This window comes from Ptychodera flava, chromosome 15 (genome assembly GCF_041260155.1).
Source record: "Ptychodera flava strain L36383 chromosome 15, AS_Pfla_20210202, whole genome shotgun sequence".
Taxonomy (NCBI): Eukaryota; Metazoa; Hemichordata; class Enteropneusta; family Ptychoderidae; genus Ptychodera; species Ptychodera flava.
The window spans coordinates 8,453,415-8,472,452 of record NC_091942.1 but is presented as its reverse complement, the minus strand read 5'-3'; the positions used below and the strand labels follow the sequence as shown (position 1 = coordinate 8,472,452).

The window sequence follows — 19,038 nt, the reverse complement described above, 5'->3', positions numbered from 1 at the left end:
TTAGTTTCTTGTATTCATATTGCCTAAAGGATGCAGTGACACAGTTTTTTTGTCCCCACGGATAAAGTCCAGGGGGCTTATAGATTGGCTCATATCCGTCCGTGAGTCCATCAGTGAGTCCATCGGTTCATGCAGATATCTCAGACATTTTGACAAAATATCATATGACCTTGGTGACCTTTGACCTCAAATATACATTATTGTCCATAACTCAGTAACCACAAGTGCTAAACCTTTCATATTTGGTATGATGGGACACCTTATGATGCCACATATTGTACCCCATTAATTATGTGCATATCTAATTGTGAGCGAGCCAATAGAGCAAGAGGTCTGATTTCTGGTATGTAGGGATAAGTTAACAATATAATTTGTTTGACAAAACTTCACGTGACCTCAATGACCTTTGACCTCAAATATACATTATTGTCCATAACTCAGTAACCACAAGTGCTACACCCTTCATATTTGGTATGATGGGACACCTTATGACACCATATATTGTACCTCATTAATTATGTGCATATCTTATTTTGAGCGAGCCAATAGAGCTAGAGGTCTGATTTTTGGTATATAGGAATAACTTAGCAATACAATTATTAAGACAAAATGTGACGTGACCTCAATGACCTTTGACCTCAAATATATATATTTGTCCACAACTCAGTAACCACAAGTGCTACATCCTTCATATTTGGTATGATAAGACACCTTATGACACCACATATTGTACCTCATTAATTATGCGCATATATAATTTTGAGCGCGCCAATAGAGCTAGAGGTCTGATTTTTGGTATATAGGAATAACTTAGCAATACAATTATTTTGACAAAATGTCACGTGACCTCGATGACCTTTGACCTCAAATATATATATTTGTCCACAACTCAGTAACCACAAGTGCTACACCCTTCATAAATGGTATGATGGGACACTTATGACACCACATATTGTACCTCATTAATTATGCGCATATCTAATTCTGAGCAAGCCAATAGAGCTGGATGTCCGATTTTTGGTATATAGGGATAACTATAGGGTAGAAATCTAAATATGCCCATCTAAATATTAGACATCTACCATCGAGAACAAAAGAAATTTGCTGTAATTTGAATATTTAAGGAGTTTAAGCAATTCCCGCTATAAATAAAGAACCCCTGCCTCAAACTCCACAAAAGTTGCTAGACATATTTTGCCGTTGTCATGCCATTGCTTCGTTTAATAACCAGCTAATCAAATGCCTCATGGACAGGAGGAAATTCAAGACCATATTTGAATAGTAGTATATATTGTCCTCAAAATTACTCTATCACGGCCCAAGTACTCATTGCCTTCAGCAATACTGCCTTGTTATAATTGAAATCATCTCTTATACAAGTCAGAAAATCCTAAAAATTGGAGTTTTTTCCCTTAAAGGATAACCTGTTATCATTAAGGCTTTAAACATATTCAGTGCTGAAGTAGAGAACATCAGAGTGGCATATAAACTTTGTTGGAGGAAAAATTTTATCCTAAATTCTTTCATAGTGTGGACATTTTATGTTCAATAGAGTATTGATACTTTCCGTAACTCGTTCACTCCATTTCCTTGTAAAGGGGTCCATAATCACCAATGATACAATGGATTTAGGCCAAACCATGGTGGTGAAAGGGTTGAGGAATAGATTGAAAGATTATCACAAGATCACAAGCATAAGGTCTTTCATTTATTAATGCATGTTGTAAATTTTAGGGTTTAAATTTACATCATCCTGTTTGTTTTGCTTATGTTTTTTATTTTTTTGCATAGAATGGTGAATTGAAACGGAATTTACCAGCATATTGGTGGATAGACGACCATGGGAATGAGCTGAAATGGTCATTCCAGGATCTGAGTGTCAAATCCAAGAAGTAAGGAAAATCACCCTTTCTCCAAATCCAGTTAGCTTTGTTGGTTATTCGACCGGAAGGAAAGGTGTACTCATTTTGGATAGGATGACTTGATAGAACAGAGAAATTAATCTTTTGCAGAAACTTGTGTAGATTCAGTAAACTGTCCCAACAAGCTAGTGAAATGTCAACAAATTTAGCATTTTGATAATGATGTAAAGGCAATTTTTTTGTAGGACGTAAATTTTGTCCAGGTAGACAACAGCATATTTGATCTACCGTATGAGTTAAGTTAATCGCTCCTGTATCACAACTCATTGACAGCTCATAAAATATATCCCTCTATTATCTCATGAGCTATTAAGAAATTGTTTAGTTAGGGCAATCCATAGTAATAACTACATGTAATGGAGTGGATCGAAAGGGTTGACAACGAACAGAAATAGTGTTTCATTTGAAATACAATGCAGAGATTACAAGGGCCCCGGTACATGTGGCTACAGGCACCCACCGACAACGTTCATTGTTATTTGTCATTACTGGCCCCTGTGAGTGAACTTTTGCTGGTCAGAATTATGGCTGCGTGTAAGGTAGTTGGATTTAATGACTTACAAAAAATCGTGCCTAAGCATAATTCTGCAGGGGCCCACAATTAGAAGCAAGCATATTATTTTGCACAACCTTATTTGTCTAGACAGATTAAGCAAATCTAGTTTTTTATGTAAGATATATGTCAACAAAGATGACAATCAGACATCATCGAATTCAGCATTAACCCTTTGAACCCAGCTCGGACAGAAATGTCTGATGATGTCATAGAGTACCAGGGGGTCAGGGTGCAAAGGGTTAAACATACCTTATTATACTGACTGCATTTAATACTGCAAACCTTTACAATTTTAGATTGAAGCTTGATTCAAATTCAGGAATTTGTCACTTGAGTTCAAACATACCGTACATACATGTAGGTATGAGACACAGAGAGGGGATTTGGAATCCTAAACATCTTGAAAGCAAACTTTCTGTTATTTGCTTGTCAGAGTTGCTAATCTTTTGACCAAGGACTGTGGAATACAGAGGTTGGAGAGGCTGATTGTCATTCTACCCAGAGTTCCAGAGTGGTGGCTAATTAACATCGCATGCATGAGGGCAGGTATGGGGTGAAGATTGACTTGACTAACCACACAGCCCGCGAAGATATCCCATAATGAATTGCTGCAACCGGAAATCGGCTCATTTGACGTCAAGGCACCAAGGCGAGCGGATCGCCTTTGCTCATCCAATCTTGCCACATATGGCAAGTAATTGTGATCATGATGAATGCCTTATTTCCCAAATCAGTAAATGACATGCTAATCCCTCCATCCTTCAGTGACACACGTTCCGAGTCAGTAGATGACAGTGGGGGTACCCCCTCAGGCCTCCCACGAGTATCAGATTGTTGTAGTGAAGCAAGCAGATTTTCTCTCAGAAACAAGTTGCATATGTACTCAGTAAAATGTTGTCAGGTAACATTAAAAGCGACTGAAGTCGAAGTGACTAGGGCACCGGAATTGATCTGACCACAACCAGCGACAAGAGGGTGTGAATCACTTTGGTCAAAACGGACAGGGGTCGAGTTTACGTTTGACCAAACTTTACAAAGCATCAATTTTTCGATAAAAAAATTTGTGTGTAGAACTAATAAAAATTCATAAAAAATTCCACTGCCTTGTACATCAGGCAATAAAATGTCATTGGCGTGAAAATGAGTTTACTAGAAAATATGTAGTGGCACTTAAAATTAGTTTGAAAATTGAGTGTTTTCACCGAGGTATCGCTAGATGGCCGCCATTTTTGAATCGATGATGAAGTGGTGAATTCTGGGATATCTTCGAGGGCGGCGTGTTGACTAACATAACATGGGTACTGAGATCACTAATGTACTCTCAATGAAGCCATTCAATCAGGGCCCCTAGGTGTGTTTTCATTTACTCTAACTCAGGTACTAGTTTTAGTGGACCACCTAGGTTGATAAAAGTTGGCTTACACGTCTGAAATTGGATATCATGAATTGCAGTGATGTAGGGTGAAAAATGCAATTTTGTTGATTGAAGCCAAACATTTATATCTACATCTTATTTTAGTGCCGACTGTCAATATTTGACCCTGCAAATATACATAGAAATGGCAACAATCAAGGGGGAAAGGTCCACTCCATACAAAGTGACTGAAATGATTTCAAGGGAAACCTTCATAACATGTATTTCTGTTTTTAGGTATTGTGCTGAGTCCTGGTACAACTCTTCTGAGGAGTAAGGACATCAGAACAAGACTTCAGAATTCACATGCTACTTGCATCATAACTGATCCAGATTGTGCACCGCATGTTGATGAAGTGAGTATTGTTGTCGATGTTGATGGAGGACGGGGAATGTCATATGCATGTGTAAATACCAGCAACCTTTAGTGTCAGTCTAGGAAAATAATTGGTAGAGTTTTTCACATTGATATATGTATTCTCTACTATTCAGCAGAAAAGTTGACCTCAGCTTGCACTTCCTCATGAGCAAAGTTGATAATCATTCACAACAGCAATTTTGAATATTGAATATGGCCCACAACTTTTCCAATCAATATTGGGCTTTGAAAATATGGTGTTTTGGGGTTCACACAACTCTCAAATAATTGGTTACATTCTGACTTAGCTCATGTCAGATCACCTCCAGAGTTACTGAATTCATTTTCCCATCTCTCAGTACTTTGATGTGTTATCTTGAAATGATGTGTAATGAAAGTCTCCTATTTTGTTTTGTGTTTCGTTTTTATCATTTCTTTACAATGCATCATTAGGTGGTAGATGAATGTCCAGAAGTAAGACAAAAACTACTTGTGTCCACAGATGGAAAGTCAAGGTAATGACATATTTGGTGATAATTATTGTATACACCATGGTCCTAAAAGTCTTCTATGCATGACTTCATGAGTGCCTCTGAGTGTCGAGGGACAAGGTTTGTTCTCGTTTCTATGATGTATGTACCGGTATTTGTCAATTTGGTGTTGAGAAGTAGACACTTCAAAAGATATTTTACCCTTTCAACACTCTGGTTTGGTCCGATCCCATGCATTGTTATCATTGGTCATTGTAGAATATAGAATTGGGATAAAGAGGTTCAAAAGAGTTGAGCAAAGCATACATGTAACTTCTGTGATACAGTGTCTCTGCCAGAAATATTTGCAAATGAACTGCTGCTCTGCCTTCCTACAAAACTCTTCACACAGAACTGCATAGAGTACAGCAGAGCTGTGTTTGATGTCTCATTTTATCATGCATCAACATTGTTGCAATTCATGATTGATTTTACAAAGGTATTTTTCATACATGTAGCACAGCAAACCTGCCAGATAAAAAGCCAATTTTGACCCATTAAGGATAGATGAACTCTGAGAGTTCAGAAAAGCAAATGATACCCCTTTTTTGTTTTGTTTTACATAGGTTAAATTGTTTGTATATTAGATATCTTACACTAATACCTTTTGTCCCTCAGACCTGGATGGAAGGATTTTAACTCCCTTTACAATGAAGCATCAGAAGATCATGAGGTGTGATTATTTCTAGTGTTTGTATTATCAAGTGTGAGAGACAGCACCTGTGATGGCAGACTCTTTGGACTTACATGAAGGGAGCCCTCGTGAGGTCATGTCTAGAGATGACCCTGTGGCTACATGTACCTCAACTGAATAATACGCATTCTACCTTAACTGCACTCTGTAGACCTTTACCAAAATAGGGCCTCAGTGCACTATAAAATTCTGTTCTATAAAGAAAAAAGATAGGTTATACCATATACCTTTATACACATTTTCAATACATTTTGAGATGCTGTTTAGTGCTGTTTCTTGCGGAACTTTAGCTGAAGAATTGAAATTATATTGGTATGTTGCCGTTGTTAAAAAATTCAAAGCTTAGCCAAAAGTTGTGACACTTAAAATTCTTTGAGCACCTAACTGACAAACTCAGATTCTTGTACTGACTTGTCCTCTGTGTGTGTACATGCATGTGTGTGTGCGCACACACAACTGGAGAGAGATGCAGATTCATGTATGTTTCTCACATGCACAAGATTTTTGGCTGTAGGATTAGGATGTGGAAATTACTGTGTATGAATGAGAGGAAATGGTTTCCCCATAGCTGATTGAATTGTGAAGGATAATCATTACATTACGTGAAGGTACAATGTACTGATGGCTAACCGACAATATCTGCATGGGTCAATGAAACATGGTACGTGTACATTTACCTCAAATCAAGTGATCCAATAATTTGCAGAAAGTTAATACAGGTCTCCAAGGTTGCTTACTCACACAAATGCTCTTCATCTGAAGATGAGAATTTTCTCATTAGCTCACGTGTGTAAACACGTGGGCTATTGTCATAGCGATGTCTGCCTGTCTGTCCGTGTGTGTGTGTGTGTGTGTCTGTCTGTCTGTCTGTTTACACGATAACTCAAAAACGCCTGAACGGATTCAAGTCAGATTTGGTACACAGGTACCATATGCTACTTGCAAGAACTGATTAGATTTTGGTTTGTGTGGCTTGCATATTAATGAAGTTATGCAATATCGTTTTTTTCCGTACAATGGTTTCCCTATGAAGTTTTGTAATTTTATGAAGTTTTGTAATTAGTCATATAACTTCGATATAACTTCACCAAATGTGATGAAATCTGCTGCAGATACTGATCCGACTGATATCTAACTGTAGTGTAAAGCATTCAGTAGTGTGAAATTAATTAAGGGTTCATTTGCATATTTAATGAACTTTGTAGTTAGGTATATAACTCTGAAATTACGGCACCCAAGTCTTTGAAATTGGGTACAGATATTGTTTTGATAAATATCTAATTGTACTGAGAAGCATTTGGCAGTGTCAAGTTAACGAATAGGTCATTTGCATATTTTATGAAGTTTTGTAATTAGTGGTATAACTCCAAAATAACTGCACCAAATGTTATGAAATCTGCTGCAGATACTGATCCGACAGATATCTAATTGTGGTGTAGAGCATTTACTTGTGTGAAGTTAATTAAGGGTTTATTTGCATATTTAATGAACTTTGTAATTAGTGATATTACTCCAAAATTACAGCGTTAAATTTGATGAAACTTGCTACAGATGTTGATCTGATAAATATCCAATTGTACTGAGAAGCATTGAGCAGTGTCAAGTTAATAATTAGCTCATTTGCATATTTCATGAAGTTTTAAAAGTAGTCATATAACTCCGAAATAACTGCATCAAATGTGATGAAAACTGCTGCATATACTGATCTGACAGATATCTAACTGTGTTGTAAAGCATTTAGTAGTGTAAAGTTAATGAAGGGTTCATTTGCATATTTAATAAACTTTGTAATTAGGTATATAACTCTGAAATTACGGCACCAAATTTTGTGAAACGTGCTACAGATATTGATTTGATAAATATAAATGTGCTATGAATCATTGAACAGTGTCAAGTTAATATAGGGATTATTTGCATATTTAATGAACTTTGTAATTAGTGACATTACTCTAAAATTACTGCATTAAATTAAATAAAACGTGCTACAAATGTTGATCTGATGGATATCTAATTGTCCCATGAAGCATTGAGCAGTGTCAAGTTAATTAACAGCTCATTTGCATATTAAATAAAGTTTTGTAATTAGTGATTAAATCTGAGAGTACTGTGCGATGTTGAAAAAAACCTGCTACATATAGTGATAACATATATCTTATTGTTCTGTGAAGCGTACTACTATTAATGAACCTGTTGTAAAACACGTGAGCATATTCAGTTCATATCTGGTTTTATTCTTGCCACAGTGTGTCAAGACGAAAGCTGATGAACCAATGACGATCTTTTTCACAAGTGGGACAACTGGCCTCCCCAAGATGGCCGAACACAGCCATGCTAGCTATGGACTAGGCCATATCCTAACAGGAAAGTAAGTGTTGTATCTACATGTAAGTGAGAGGTCTTTCAGTAGATTCAAGCCGAAAATTTCAAGAGAAATAAGCAGTAATCACCATTTTACCATTTGTGCAACAAACTTGAACAATGATGATACATCAGCACAGCAGAATTATATTTTCTTGATCAACATCATTGCATTGATTTTCTCAACCAAAGAAAAAGCTCTGCTAATTCAAAAAGTTTCAGCTTTAAGAGAAATGTTTCAGGTACATGTGCTACATTTGTCGACAGGGAAAGATGTAGAGATCAACTTTGATTAACCTTCACTATGATTAAAAAATTCAACTAGTATACCGCTGCAGTTCATGACAACACCTCCGTTTTTGATGGTGATCAACACTTTGCCCTGTAAGCCAATTTTCTGTAACAATGTTCCCAAAATGTACTCTTTGATTCAAGAAAATTTGATACAATACATGTACAGTGTGAATACTTCAGTAGTGTATGGTCGACTCAAAAAAATTTCAGGAATTCCTTAAAAACCGAGCAGGAAGTAACTGTCTTCCAGCCTGCTATTGGCAGGGAAATTTTTGGCCAGTCAGGTGAAATTTCACAGTAACCTGCCTGGCAATGTGTATTAGGTATATCGTACGGTATGCAAGACAGAATGATTCAGAATGCACGATGGTTGTGAAGAATTGTTGACGTGTCAGTAAAAAACAGGCCTGTTCAGTTAGCTACCAAAGTGATTCTAAAATTTGGAAATAAGGGTTTTACCTGGACAAGATAACATGATATAATGGTTAGACATCTCACCAGTATCTTTATTTCATCAATTTACACTTTTCAACTTTTTTCTTTAACCTTACAACAAGTTGTTGAATATGTATCTCCATAAAGAAACAAAAATAAAAAATTTACCAAATTCTTTGAACAGCATCATATTGCCTTAACCATAGACCATAGACCCTATGCCTACCCTTTGGGTGCCAAAATCAACTTTTGTCACCTTTATGAAATACAACACAGACAATTTCTTTTTTCAATTCTGGAGGTGAGGGTCAAGTTCTGCTTTTCAAAGCTGCCATTTGTTACAAGTGATCAACTTCGCATATGTTCACAGTACTTATTACCAAACTAACTGCATATCTGTAATACTCTCAACTGGGTCTTTTCAAAGTTTTTCTGAAACTTTTGATAAGAACATTAGCCAATGAAAATTTATGTTTCTTGGGTCCAAACTTATCAAAACAATTACAGAAAAATTCATAAAAATTGGTAAAATGTGATAGTAAAATTATTATAAGATGGGAAAAATTACAGCACTCAAAGGGTTTATATATAAAAAAATGCAATTTTTGTATGCGTTTTGCAGGTATTTTCTAGATTTGACACCAACCGACATGATATGGAACCTGTCAGATACAGGATGGGCCAAGTGTGCCTACAGTAATTTGTTTGGACCATGGCTACAAGGTGCCTGTGTTTTCATCCATCATACACCGAAGTTTGATCACATCAAAATTCTGGAGGTGAGGGTCAAGTTCTGCTTTTCAAAGCTGCCATTTGTTACAAGTGATAAACTTCGCATATGTTCACAGTACTTATTACCAAACTGACTGCATATCTGTAATACTCTCAACTGGGTCCAGGAGCTCGTTACAGCTTACATGTATTTCAGCACACTATCATACAAGGGCTGAGCCCATAACCACAGGGGGTGGCCTACGTGTACGTCCCCAGGGTTGGGTAGGTGTTTCGTTGTATTACTAATAAAAATATATTCTACCAACCTTTGGTATTTTGTTCTTAACTTGCACTGCCCTTTGACAATCTTGCGCAAAACGTTTTATCAACATACTGCCTCTATTATCTGAATAAGTTTGTGTGCCTAACTCGCCAAAGTAAGCAAGGGTAAATTACTAATTTGTGGACGCTGTCACCAGATTATCACCGGATTAACTTTGACAAAGTCAACAACGAAACGCACCAGCAAGGTATAACACAAGAAAGGGCTGAAACTCTCAAAAGCCGTGTTCACAGAAACCTACTTTACGATAAACATTTCCCAATTTTTCGAACGCCAACAGTTTTCTGACATATTTAAACGGGGACAGGCCAATTTATGCCTTCGTCGGTTGCTTCTTTGAGCAATAGAACACTAATCGAAGCGGTGGAGTCAGTGTCCCGATGTGGTCCGTCAGACCGGAAGCCGGAACTAGAAACCCTGACCTTAGAAATGTTTAGTTTAAGCCCACATGATAGAGGTAAGGCCAAAAATAAAAAAGAACGTTTCTGGTCAGATCTTTCTTTAAAAAATGGTGTGGCGACGCGAATTTAATTTTTTTTATTTTTATTTTTTTCCCTCAAGGGAGGGAGGAGGGTCAGTTTTATAATGTTATCAATATAGTCACATATATACTGTTCATGCAGTCACTGATCGTGCCCCCCCAAAGAATTTTCTCTTTCTCTTCAGCCATTTTGGTTTGGTGTCAGCCACGGCCCACGGCCACAAACAGAAAAAAAAAGGGTGACGCGCTGTTGATCAAGTGACGCGCGCGCTGACCAGAAACATTTCTTTTTCTTTTTTTGGCCTAAACAAATTACCCAATATGCTTTGGGATGTGCGATTCGAGGATCAAGCTCATCAGTGTTTTAATAAACACGGACATGGCAATCTATGTGCTTTTGACTACAGCCAGTCATAGTTTGAGGGAATAAATTCGCCGCTTGTTGCATAAAAACTGACTAGTCGGCAAAAGTATTTTCATGCCTAATATGCTTATTCGTTTGGAATTACTGTTGGAAACACAGTAATCAGAGTAATACTCAACCAGGTTGATCTATAAGCTTACCTTGGGGAGATATTGATGTCACAGTCTTGTCGAACGAAAACGGGGACGTTTAGGCCATAGCAAAGACGATAAATCAGTCAGCTGAATAAAACGATTTTTTTGGACATCATATCTTTTTTATGTCAGTTTTTGAACCCACGTGAAACCCTGCGTAACAAAACCTTTTGGACATATCTTTTTATGTCAACGTTTGGACACGCTTTTGAAATGCATATAGCATACTGTCTGACTGTCGAGGAAATACTTCTTGCGCCGCTGTCGGACTCAGTCGCGCGATCGCGGTGTCTTTCCCTCGCACATTCGCTTTCCCCAAAATGTGTTTTTTGTATAAAAACCCCAGCTTTACAGTGAAGGATGTTAGATTTCGAAGTTTTTGCAATCCATCATAATATGGCCACTGACTTGCCTTTACATGTTATGTGGGACTTTGTTCGGAGTTCACTACAATTTGACGTAGGCTTCGTCAACTGATAAACTGGAATCACAGAGATGTGTACATCGGACACAAATGCGAATGCACTGTTTTTTGCGCCTCCGTCAGACTCAGTCGTTGTGTCTTTCCCTTGCACGTCAGCTTTCTCGAAAATATGTTTTTGTATAAAAACAATTTTACAGTGAAGGATGTGATCCCTCGGAAGTTACTAATACACTTGTCGATTTGGTATGCGAAGACACACTGATGACCAGTTATTTATTAGTTCTAAAACCTGGTGAAAATCATTCCGCGACACTAATCGATTATGTCTTTTGGAGAACGTCCTAAGCCTGAACCTGACATGACCCTTGTTTGATGCGTTAGGTAGTTGAGTGTAAGTATTGATAAAATAATGTATCAAAATATATACAGATTCACGCGACTGAATTATCATATTCTTGGCAGCTCAATGACGTTTCTATGGCCGAGAGGGCTAAAATCTCAGAAAAAAGCGAGCATAAGCAGTATGCAATACATTGCATGCTTTCTGAGAAAGAAAAGCCGGTTTCCTTAGATGCCATGCAAAATCCGGCTTTGACTAATATACCCATCCTGTTTCCAAGCATAACTTTCGAGCTGCATAGCTAGTAATGTTGAGGTAAAGATATCCGAATCATTCGTGTTCGAAATGCTTCTTGATTTGCAGAGAGAAAACTCATCTCAGAAAACTCGACCTTCTTGTTTGTGTTTTAACTTAGCATATGGGGAAAGCAAAATACCGCGGTGCATAAAATCTGCAGGCACGCAGTCACCAGCCGACAAGCCGACTTGTAATGTAGAGCACACAATCCGTCGTATGTAAAACATGTCTTTTGTAATTTGAAAAAAAATGACTAATACGAAAGTGTACGTATTGCAAGAACGCAGTTGATAAACTGGACAAGTTGAAGGCGAGCGCGAACGTCGAGTTAATAAAGTCTTTTCCGTTCTTGTTCTTGACTTACACGGAATTGTTCAGTATACCCATGAAGTCTGATTCAGTTCGATGCGGTGTTAGGCGCGTCGACCTACGTGGTTTTTGCCAGGCCAGCCGGAAGAGTATAAACACATCTCCGATACGTTACCAAGGTGTGTTGAACACATACCACGCATTCTTGGGAGGTCCTCCTTTCCGACCTGTTCGTTTACAAATGAATATTCAAGTTTGTTTTGCCTTCTGTTTGTTTCTGAATACATGAATATAAAGTGTCCACTAGTTTTACGGACCACATCTGGACACGGCTTTTGAGAGTTTCAGCCCTTTCTTGTGTTATACCTTGCTGGTGCGTTCGTTGTTGACTTTGTCAAAGTTAATCCGGTGATAATCTGGTGACAGCGTCCACAGATTAGTAATTTACCTTGCTTACTTTGGCGATTTAGGCACTCAAACTCATCAGATAATAGACTAAATTACTACAACCTTTGCTTGCCTTGGCGAATTAGGCAATCAAACTGGTAAGATAATAGACGCAACACAGTGACAAAACTTCGCTAAAGATTGTCAAAGGACGTAAAAACGAAAAAAGAAATCGTTACAAAACCAGCACTAACATAAGACAAAGACACCAAAGCTGCAAAGAAAGGTTGGTAGTTACACTCTTTATTGGCAATAAATAAAATAAACCATAGCAAGAAGAATGTTGTCCTGAGACAGGACACCCCTACCCCTGGGGCGGACTTTGGTGCAGTTCCCTATGCCATAACCTCGCATAGCTGTTAATTCTTTGAGCGCTGTAATTTTTTTTCCGCCAAAATTTTAGTGCAACATTTTACCAATTTTTTTTGAATTTTCTTGTATTTTTTTTATAATTTTGGACCAAATGGACATCACATTTCATTGGCGACAGTTTTGAATTCTGAGAAAAATTGGCTGTAGTATTTTTATAAAGCGGACAAAAATAGACTTTGGCACTCAAAGGGTTTATATCAATAAAGTGACAACTCATTATTCATAGTGAATGGGTTTTGAATATAGAATTTTTAAAGATACTCCTCTTTGTCAACAGTGCAAGTCTTGATAGCCTCGTAGCCGTGCTGGCTACGTGTACAACAGTCACTGAGATGGACTACTCAGCGTTGCATGCTTTATTCCACTGCAGTGACCATTGAAATAAGCAGCAGCCAACATGCAGAGTGCACACAGCTGATGTGATTAAATAGTGTGACATGTTTTATCCTAGACAAATATGTGTCAATGTTTTTTAATTTATTTTCTATGTTTTTCAATTTATTAAGTAGTTTTACAACTTTATTGCTTGCAAATCGTGCTTAAAGTATAAACTTGAAGTGGAACCATGACATGGAGATGACGTAATCAAAAGAATCATCAAGTTGGATTGTAACAGAGGTTTTCATGCCATCAAGAATTTTATTCTTATTGTACTGCACTGACACATGCATATCAGTGAGTCACTTGCTGCCACCTAAGGCGGCTTGCTGCGGAGCTATCAATGTAGGTTGCACCTTGACACTTTTAGTCCAAGCTTAAGTTAAGGAAATTCTTGTGCATATTAAGGAATAAAATTCAGGGGAAGTTCAGGTTTATTTGAATAGATTTCCTAAAAGTTTACTATTAATTTAGAAATTCGAAATTGCCATTGAAATTGATCAAAATAAACTCCATGCTGAAAGTGTAAATTTTTCAATCATCACAATTGTGGAAAACTTCATTTGATCAATACCCTTCAAAAAGAGTTCACAGAACCAGCTGGTGTCCAGATACATGTACATGTACCTATTCCCAAGCACATAGTATATGTATTATAAAGATAAAATAAGTAAATACCAGTACTGTACCTCAATCTCATAACCACGAATCCACTAAGGTTGTATACTTTGTTTCCGAATATTTCAAAAATTGCCCCAAATAAAATGCCTATAAATGTGTACATGCACAAAAGGTCACATGATCTTTTCAATTTCTGTCTGTTGCAAGGAGGTTTTCAAAACCCATGGAGTTATCGACATAAATAATAAAGATCAAACATGCATGTAGTTTTATTGGGTATTTCTCTCTTTTCTTTCAAATTTCAACAGCTGTTGGGAGAGTACCCCATCACTGTTTTTTGTGCACCACCCACAGTGTACCGGATGTTTATACAGGAAGATCTGGCCAAGTTCAATCTCACATCGATTCGTCACACTATTAGTGCAGGAGAACCACTGGTAAGGAATAAAATGCATGAAAAAAGTATTATCATGGAAAACCCATGCTTTCAGTCACATATTCAATTTCACTGAAAGCAAGATCATTGATTTCATCAACATTGGTATCCATGGAAACTATGTTCAAAGCCAACAATCATTAGAGGGAGGTAACATGATTGTTTTGTTATTTTGATGATGCATTAGTAATAGAAAAAAACGCATTGGTACAATGGTTTCTATCCCATATGTAATCATTTCCATGTCCCTTTCATGGCCTTACATAGTCTATGTGTTTTGTTCTGCGAGTTTGATGTCTGACCAATCAAAGAATAAAAATGTTAATTTTTCATAGGTACTACACCAAGAGAGGGCAAATACAAAAAATATCAGAACAGAGTTGTTGTAAATAGTATATTCTCTAAAAAGCAAAAATATTCTCTTTACAAAATACAGTATATTTATGAAGTATTTTAACACATTCAGGTGCCCTAAAAAACTATTAGAATAGATTTTCAGTGTTAAATGGGTCGTTATTATAAATAGGTTTATAGCATATCATCCATATTTTAAAAAATAAATGTGCAAGGACTCCAGTTCTTTTTGAGTGATTTCTAGTGTTAAAAATATACCAGATCAATAGTCATATTAGAAACTATTAAGCAAATGGACATTAATTTTGCAGCCATGTTTGATTTATGCAAATTATCATAGCGCTTTTGTGAAACATTGAACGTCCAAAAATGCTTCTTTATGCCCAAGAAATATATTTCAACTTAAAAAACCCTGAAATAGCTTGTTTTAATACGTTGTGCATGACTGAAAATATTATTTGTAGGAATTATGGCCATCATATTGGATTTATTCAAATTATTAAAAAGCCCATGTAAAACATTGTACCTCCAAAATCAATTGCCCATGCCAAAGAAATGTACTTTGACTGAAAAATCACAGAAATGGCGTGTTTGTGATGTACAGGTGGAAATGTTATTTTGTGGGAATGTAGGCAGCCATATTGGATTTATGCAAATTATGAAAGTTTCTATATTAAACATTATATTTCCAAAATGATTCCCTGTGCCAAATAATTAATGTTTGACTTTAAAATCGCTTGTTTTAGCTTGTTTAACATGTGATATATGGCCAATTATGTTATTTTGTCAGACAGCTGGTAGCAATATTTGATTTATGCAAGTTAGACATATTTCCCAAATGTTGCAGATTTGAGTAAACTTTAAGTATGTTATTCTTGGTACCTCTCCAAAATGCATTCTGAAGAAAAAAAATTCTGTTGCAATTTTTGGTGGGTCTAACCCTATTTTCACTGGACTAACACCTCTGAAAAGTGTGGTAATGGACTTTGTCATCCAAAAATTAGTCTACGGTGTTCAATTTCTGGTAAAAAAAGGGAAAAGTGAACTACCAAATCTTAAAGTTACCCAATGCTATAAAATGTATCAGTGCTTTTACCGTCGGCATCTGTAGCTGTTGGTTAAGTTAAAATTTCGGCAAGATACAAAAAGCTACACAAAATGCGAAAACCCACAAAAACATGTAAGATAATGATATTTACTGTCTTGCTTTCAAAGACCATGAATTTCTGTTTTAAAAACTCATTTTTACTCTCTGACAGTGATCCTCTTGGTTGTTTCTGACAGTTTGAAATCTATTACCCTTCAAAATACATTTATGTGTCTAGTGTGTAGATTAAGGAGAAACGTAAACTTTGTGTGATAAAGAAGGGTCTTTCTGTCTTGGCTTTCCCTGTTGTTGCAGAATCCAGAGGTGATTGAGGAATGGAGGAAGGAAACCGGACAAATGATCAAAGAAGGTTATGGACAAACAGAAACAGTGAGTGAATCTTCAAAATTGGACATGTTGTTGAATTTTGAAACCCTGCATGTCACAATACTATGTGCGGTGATTTTAGATTTGACCTCCTAAGTGCAATTCAGAATCCCTGTGTTGAAACAATCATGGATAATTAGCATGCAATCATGCAAATATGTCACACAAATTAATATCTTCATTACCATCTCCAACAAGCTGCCTTGTCCCAAATACAAATCTTCTGCGCACAACAGATACCTATCACTGTAGATTGAAAGATCCATTGCCCAAGGGTGTTCTCTGAGCCTCCAAAGAGAGCGCCCTCAAGTGATGGCTCTATCACTCATGTCTGCCATTATTGTTATGTGAATTTTTTTTGCAGCCAGTACAGACTGTACAAATCTAGCATAAGCATTCTTGCATGATCTCATAGCAACAGTCAGATGATCTCTTTCTCAAACAATCATACCTGTAACAAGTGTTGCTTCATTTTTGTTTTACGTGTATACGGGAGCAGACTCTTGTCTGTGGCACGTTTCGCTGCATACAAACCAGACCTGGCTCTTTTGGCAAAGCAGGTCCAGGTATTGACGCAGCCATTGTTGACGAGGATGGCAACGTTGTAGAAGATGGTGTGGAAGGTAACATTGCAATCAAAGTGAAACCAGACAGACCTGTTGGACTATTCAGGGGATATGTGGTATGTCCAGTCAGCAGTTTTTCCTCTCTTGTTCTGGTTTCATGAAAGAGTATGATCTCATCATTGTACATGTTACACTTATGTTGATTGACTCCATTGTGATCAAAGTTACATGTAATTCCACTCTTACCACAATTGTTAAATTATCTAAATGAAGTCCTTATTATCTCCATGTGGCCTCTACTTCCCCCACTTGTAGTGTATTTTGACATGTTTTTGTTACCTTTGGTGGGGAATTTGACATGGCTCAGAAAAAAATGTCAAATTCCCTTGTGACACCCACATTGATGTGGAAAACATTGATAGGTGCATATACACCGTACCGGGTCTCAGTAATATTGTTTTGTTTAGGGCTAAGTACCTAATATGAAACCAGTTTTAGTGTAATCATTGATGTGATATACTGTATATCACCGATAAGTGGGCAGCTTATCAAACACTGGCAATTGTTTTTCCCGTCAGGATGATCCGGACCGTACTGCGGCATCATTCCGTGGAGATTACTACTTGTTGGGTGACCGTGGTTACAGAGATTCTGATGGCTACTTCTGGTTTGTTGGAAGAGCTGATGACGTCATCATTTCAGCGGGGTAAGTTGTGCATTATATATTGGTTAGAAGATTCCTACACACTGTTACATGGCTGGTAGATTATTGTTTTTGTTCATGATGTATCTTGGAACTTTTACCCTTTCACCACTGTAGTCTTTGTTGAAACCTATTATAAATGAAGAGTTTTGGATCCGTTTTTAGAGAATTGGGGTCAACAGGTTGAATCTAAAAAAATGATTCCATTTCAGCATGGTGAGGGCATGCATCATTAAAACCTGTGAATCTTCTTTATTATCTGCGTAATTCTCAACATTTACATTCTCAATGAAAGGCTCACACTTGACCTTAACAATTCATGACATCATATATAGCACAAACTGCAACTGACTTGATCAGTTGAGCTGCCATTGACTCTCCGTATCCCAGAAATGCAAAAACTGAAAGGGAAGTACTTTGCAGTTGGTGACAGAACACAACAAAAGTTGCATTGTTCGTCGTAAATAAAAGTCGCTAGGAAGAAAGCGAAAATAAATAAATGCATCAGTTCAGTGAAATGTCAAAGCCCAGATACAAATCCATTTTATGTTTAGGAATATCCTTTTTCTTCATAGCATGTTTCTGTGTTAAAAGTCATTGCATGTTGGCTGAATCATTTTAGAACACAATTCAATTTAGATTTCCTCCTTTAAAACACACAAACAGGTATCGTATTGGACCCTTTGAGGTGGAAAGTGCTCTTATTGAACACGATGCTGTTCTGGAATCCGCTGTGGTCAGCAGTCCTGATCCAGTAAGAGGAGAGGTAAAAGAAAAATCAGTATTTCATACCATAGACAGTAGAAGTCAGACCACATATGCTTATTTATGTATCGTGTATACATATGCATAGACTGATCTGAAATCGCTGATACCTGTACAAATAAAAATCAAACTTGAACTTTAAATGGTAGATTTATACAAAAATGACTGCAGAAGAGAAACTGTTAAGAAGCACCCCTCTACGTATCAGAACCTGCAAAGTTCTGCAATCAGTTCAGAAATTTGTTCTCATATTCCAGCCACACACTTTTCTAGCCTCATCTCTCATCTATGCATGTACATGTGGTGCAATTGAAAAATCCAGCTGTCACCCTCTGACTACATAGTCTTCTATATCAGGTTGTCAAGGCATTTGTTATTCTTACTGAGGATTATGCCACAGCGGATAAAGAGACCCTTGCCAAGGAGTTACAAGAACATGTTAAAAAGACCACTGCTCCATACAAGTATCCAAGAAAGGTATTGTTGGCAACTCAGAGCACTTCCAATGTATCTTTTTTCCTTTTCATGTTGAAGAAGTTCAGAACCACATTTTGAAAATGACATAGCAAAATTCTTGTGTCAGAATATAATCATAAAATCAGGATCTCAGATGGTAAATCCATTTTGTCCTTTTGAGGGTAAATGCATATTTGTGTTTGTAAAGATACATGACACTGTTAGTCCTTTCTCCTGGAGGTTTGCTGTTCATAATTACAAGACTGAAATTGAGTTAAAAGGATGCTCAATTTTTCAAAGAACTTGCAATTTCAGTGTTCGTCCACACATTCCATTGAGATTTTATTGGACACGGAAATTCCCATAATAATTTTGACGTCAATCTTTTGTTTTCTGAAACTGCAAAATTACACTTGCAGGAGACGTCACTAGCGCAAAG

The 19,038-nt window shown here is 37.1% G+C and overlaps 1 protein-coding gene across 1 annotated transcript in view; it reads left to right on the top strand.

Annotated features, from left to right (window-relative positions):
* LOC139151074 (acyl-coenzyme A synthetase ACSM3, mitochondrial-like) overlaps positions 1-19,038 on the top strand; it is a 32,039-nt gene that overhangs the window by 9,745 nt on the left and 3,256 nt on the right. The window contains exons 3-15 of the mRNA XM_070723607.1: positions 1,792-1,892; positions 2,912-3,024; positions 4,130-4,248; positions 4,704-4,765; positions 5,399-5,453; positions 7,718-7,839; positions 9,184-9,340; positions 14,154-14,282; positions 16,038-16,112; positions 16,609-16,791; positions 17,254-17,381; positions 18,045-18,144; positions 18,501-18,620. Of these exons, the coding sequence (XP_070579708.1) occupies positions 1,792-1,892; positions 2,912-3,024; positions 4,130-4,248; positions 4,704-4,765; positions 5,399-5,453; positions 7,718-7,839; positions 9,184-9,340; positions 14,154-14,282; positions 16,038-16,112; positions 16,609-16,791; positions 17,254-17,381; positions 18,045-18,144; positions 18,501-18,620 (1,464 nt within the window). The remainder of the gene's footprint in view (positions 1-1,791; positions 1,893-2,911; positions 3,025-4,129; positions 4,249-4,703; positions 4,766-5,398; positions 5,454-7,717; positions 7,840-9,183; positions 9,341-14,153; positions 14,283-16,037; positions 16,113-16,608; positions 16,792-17,253; positions 17,382-18,044; positions 18,145-18,500; positions 18,621-19,038) is intronic.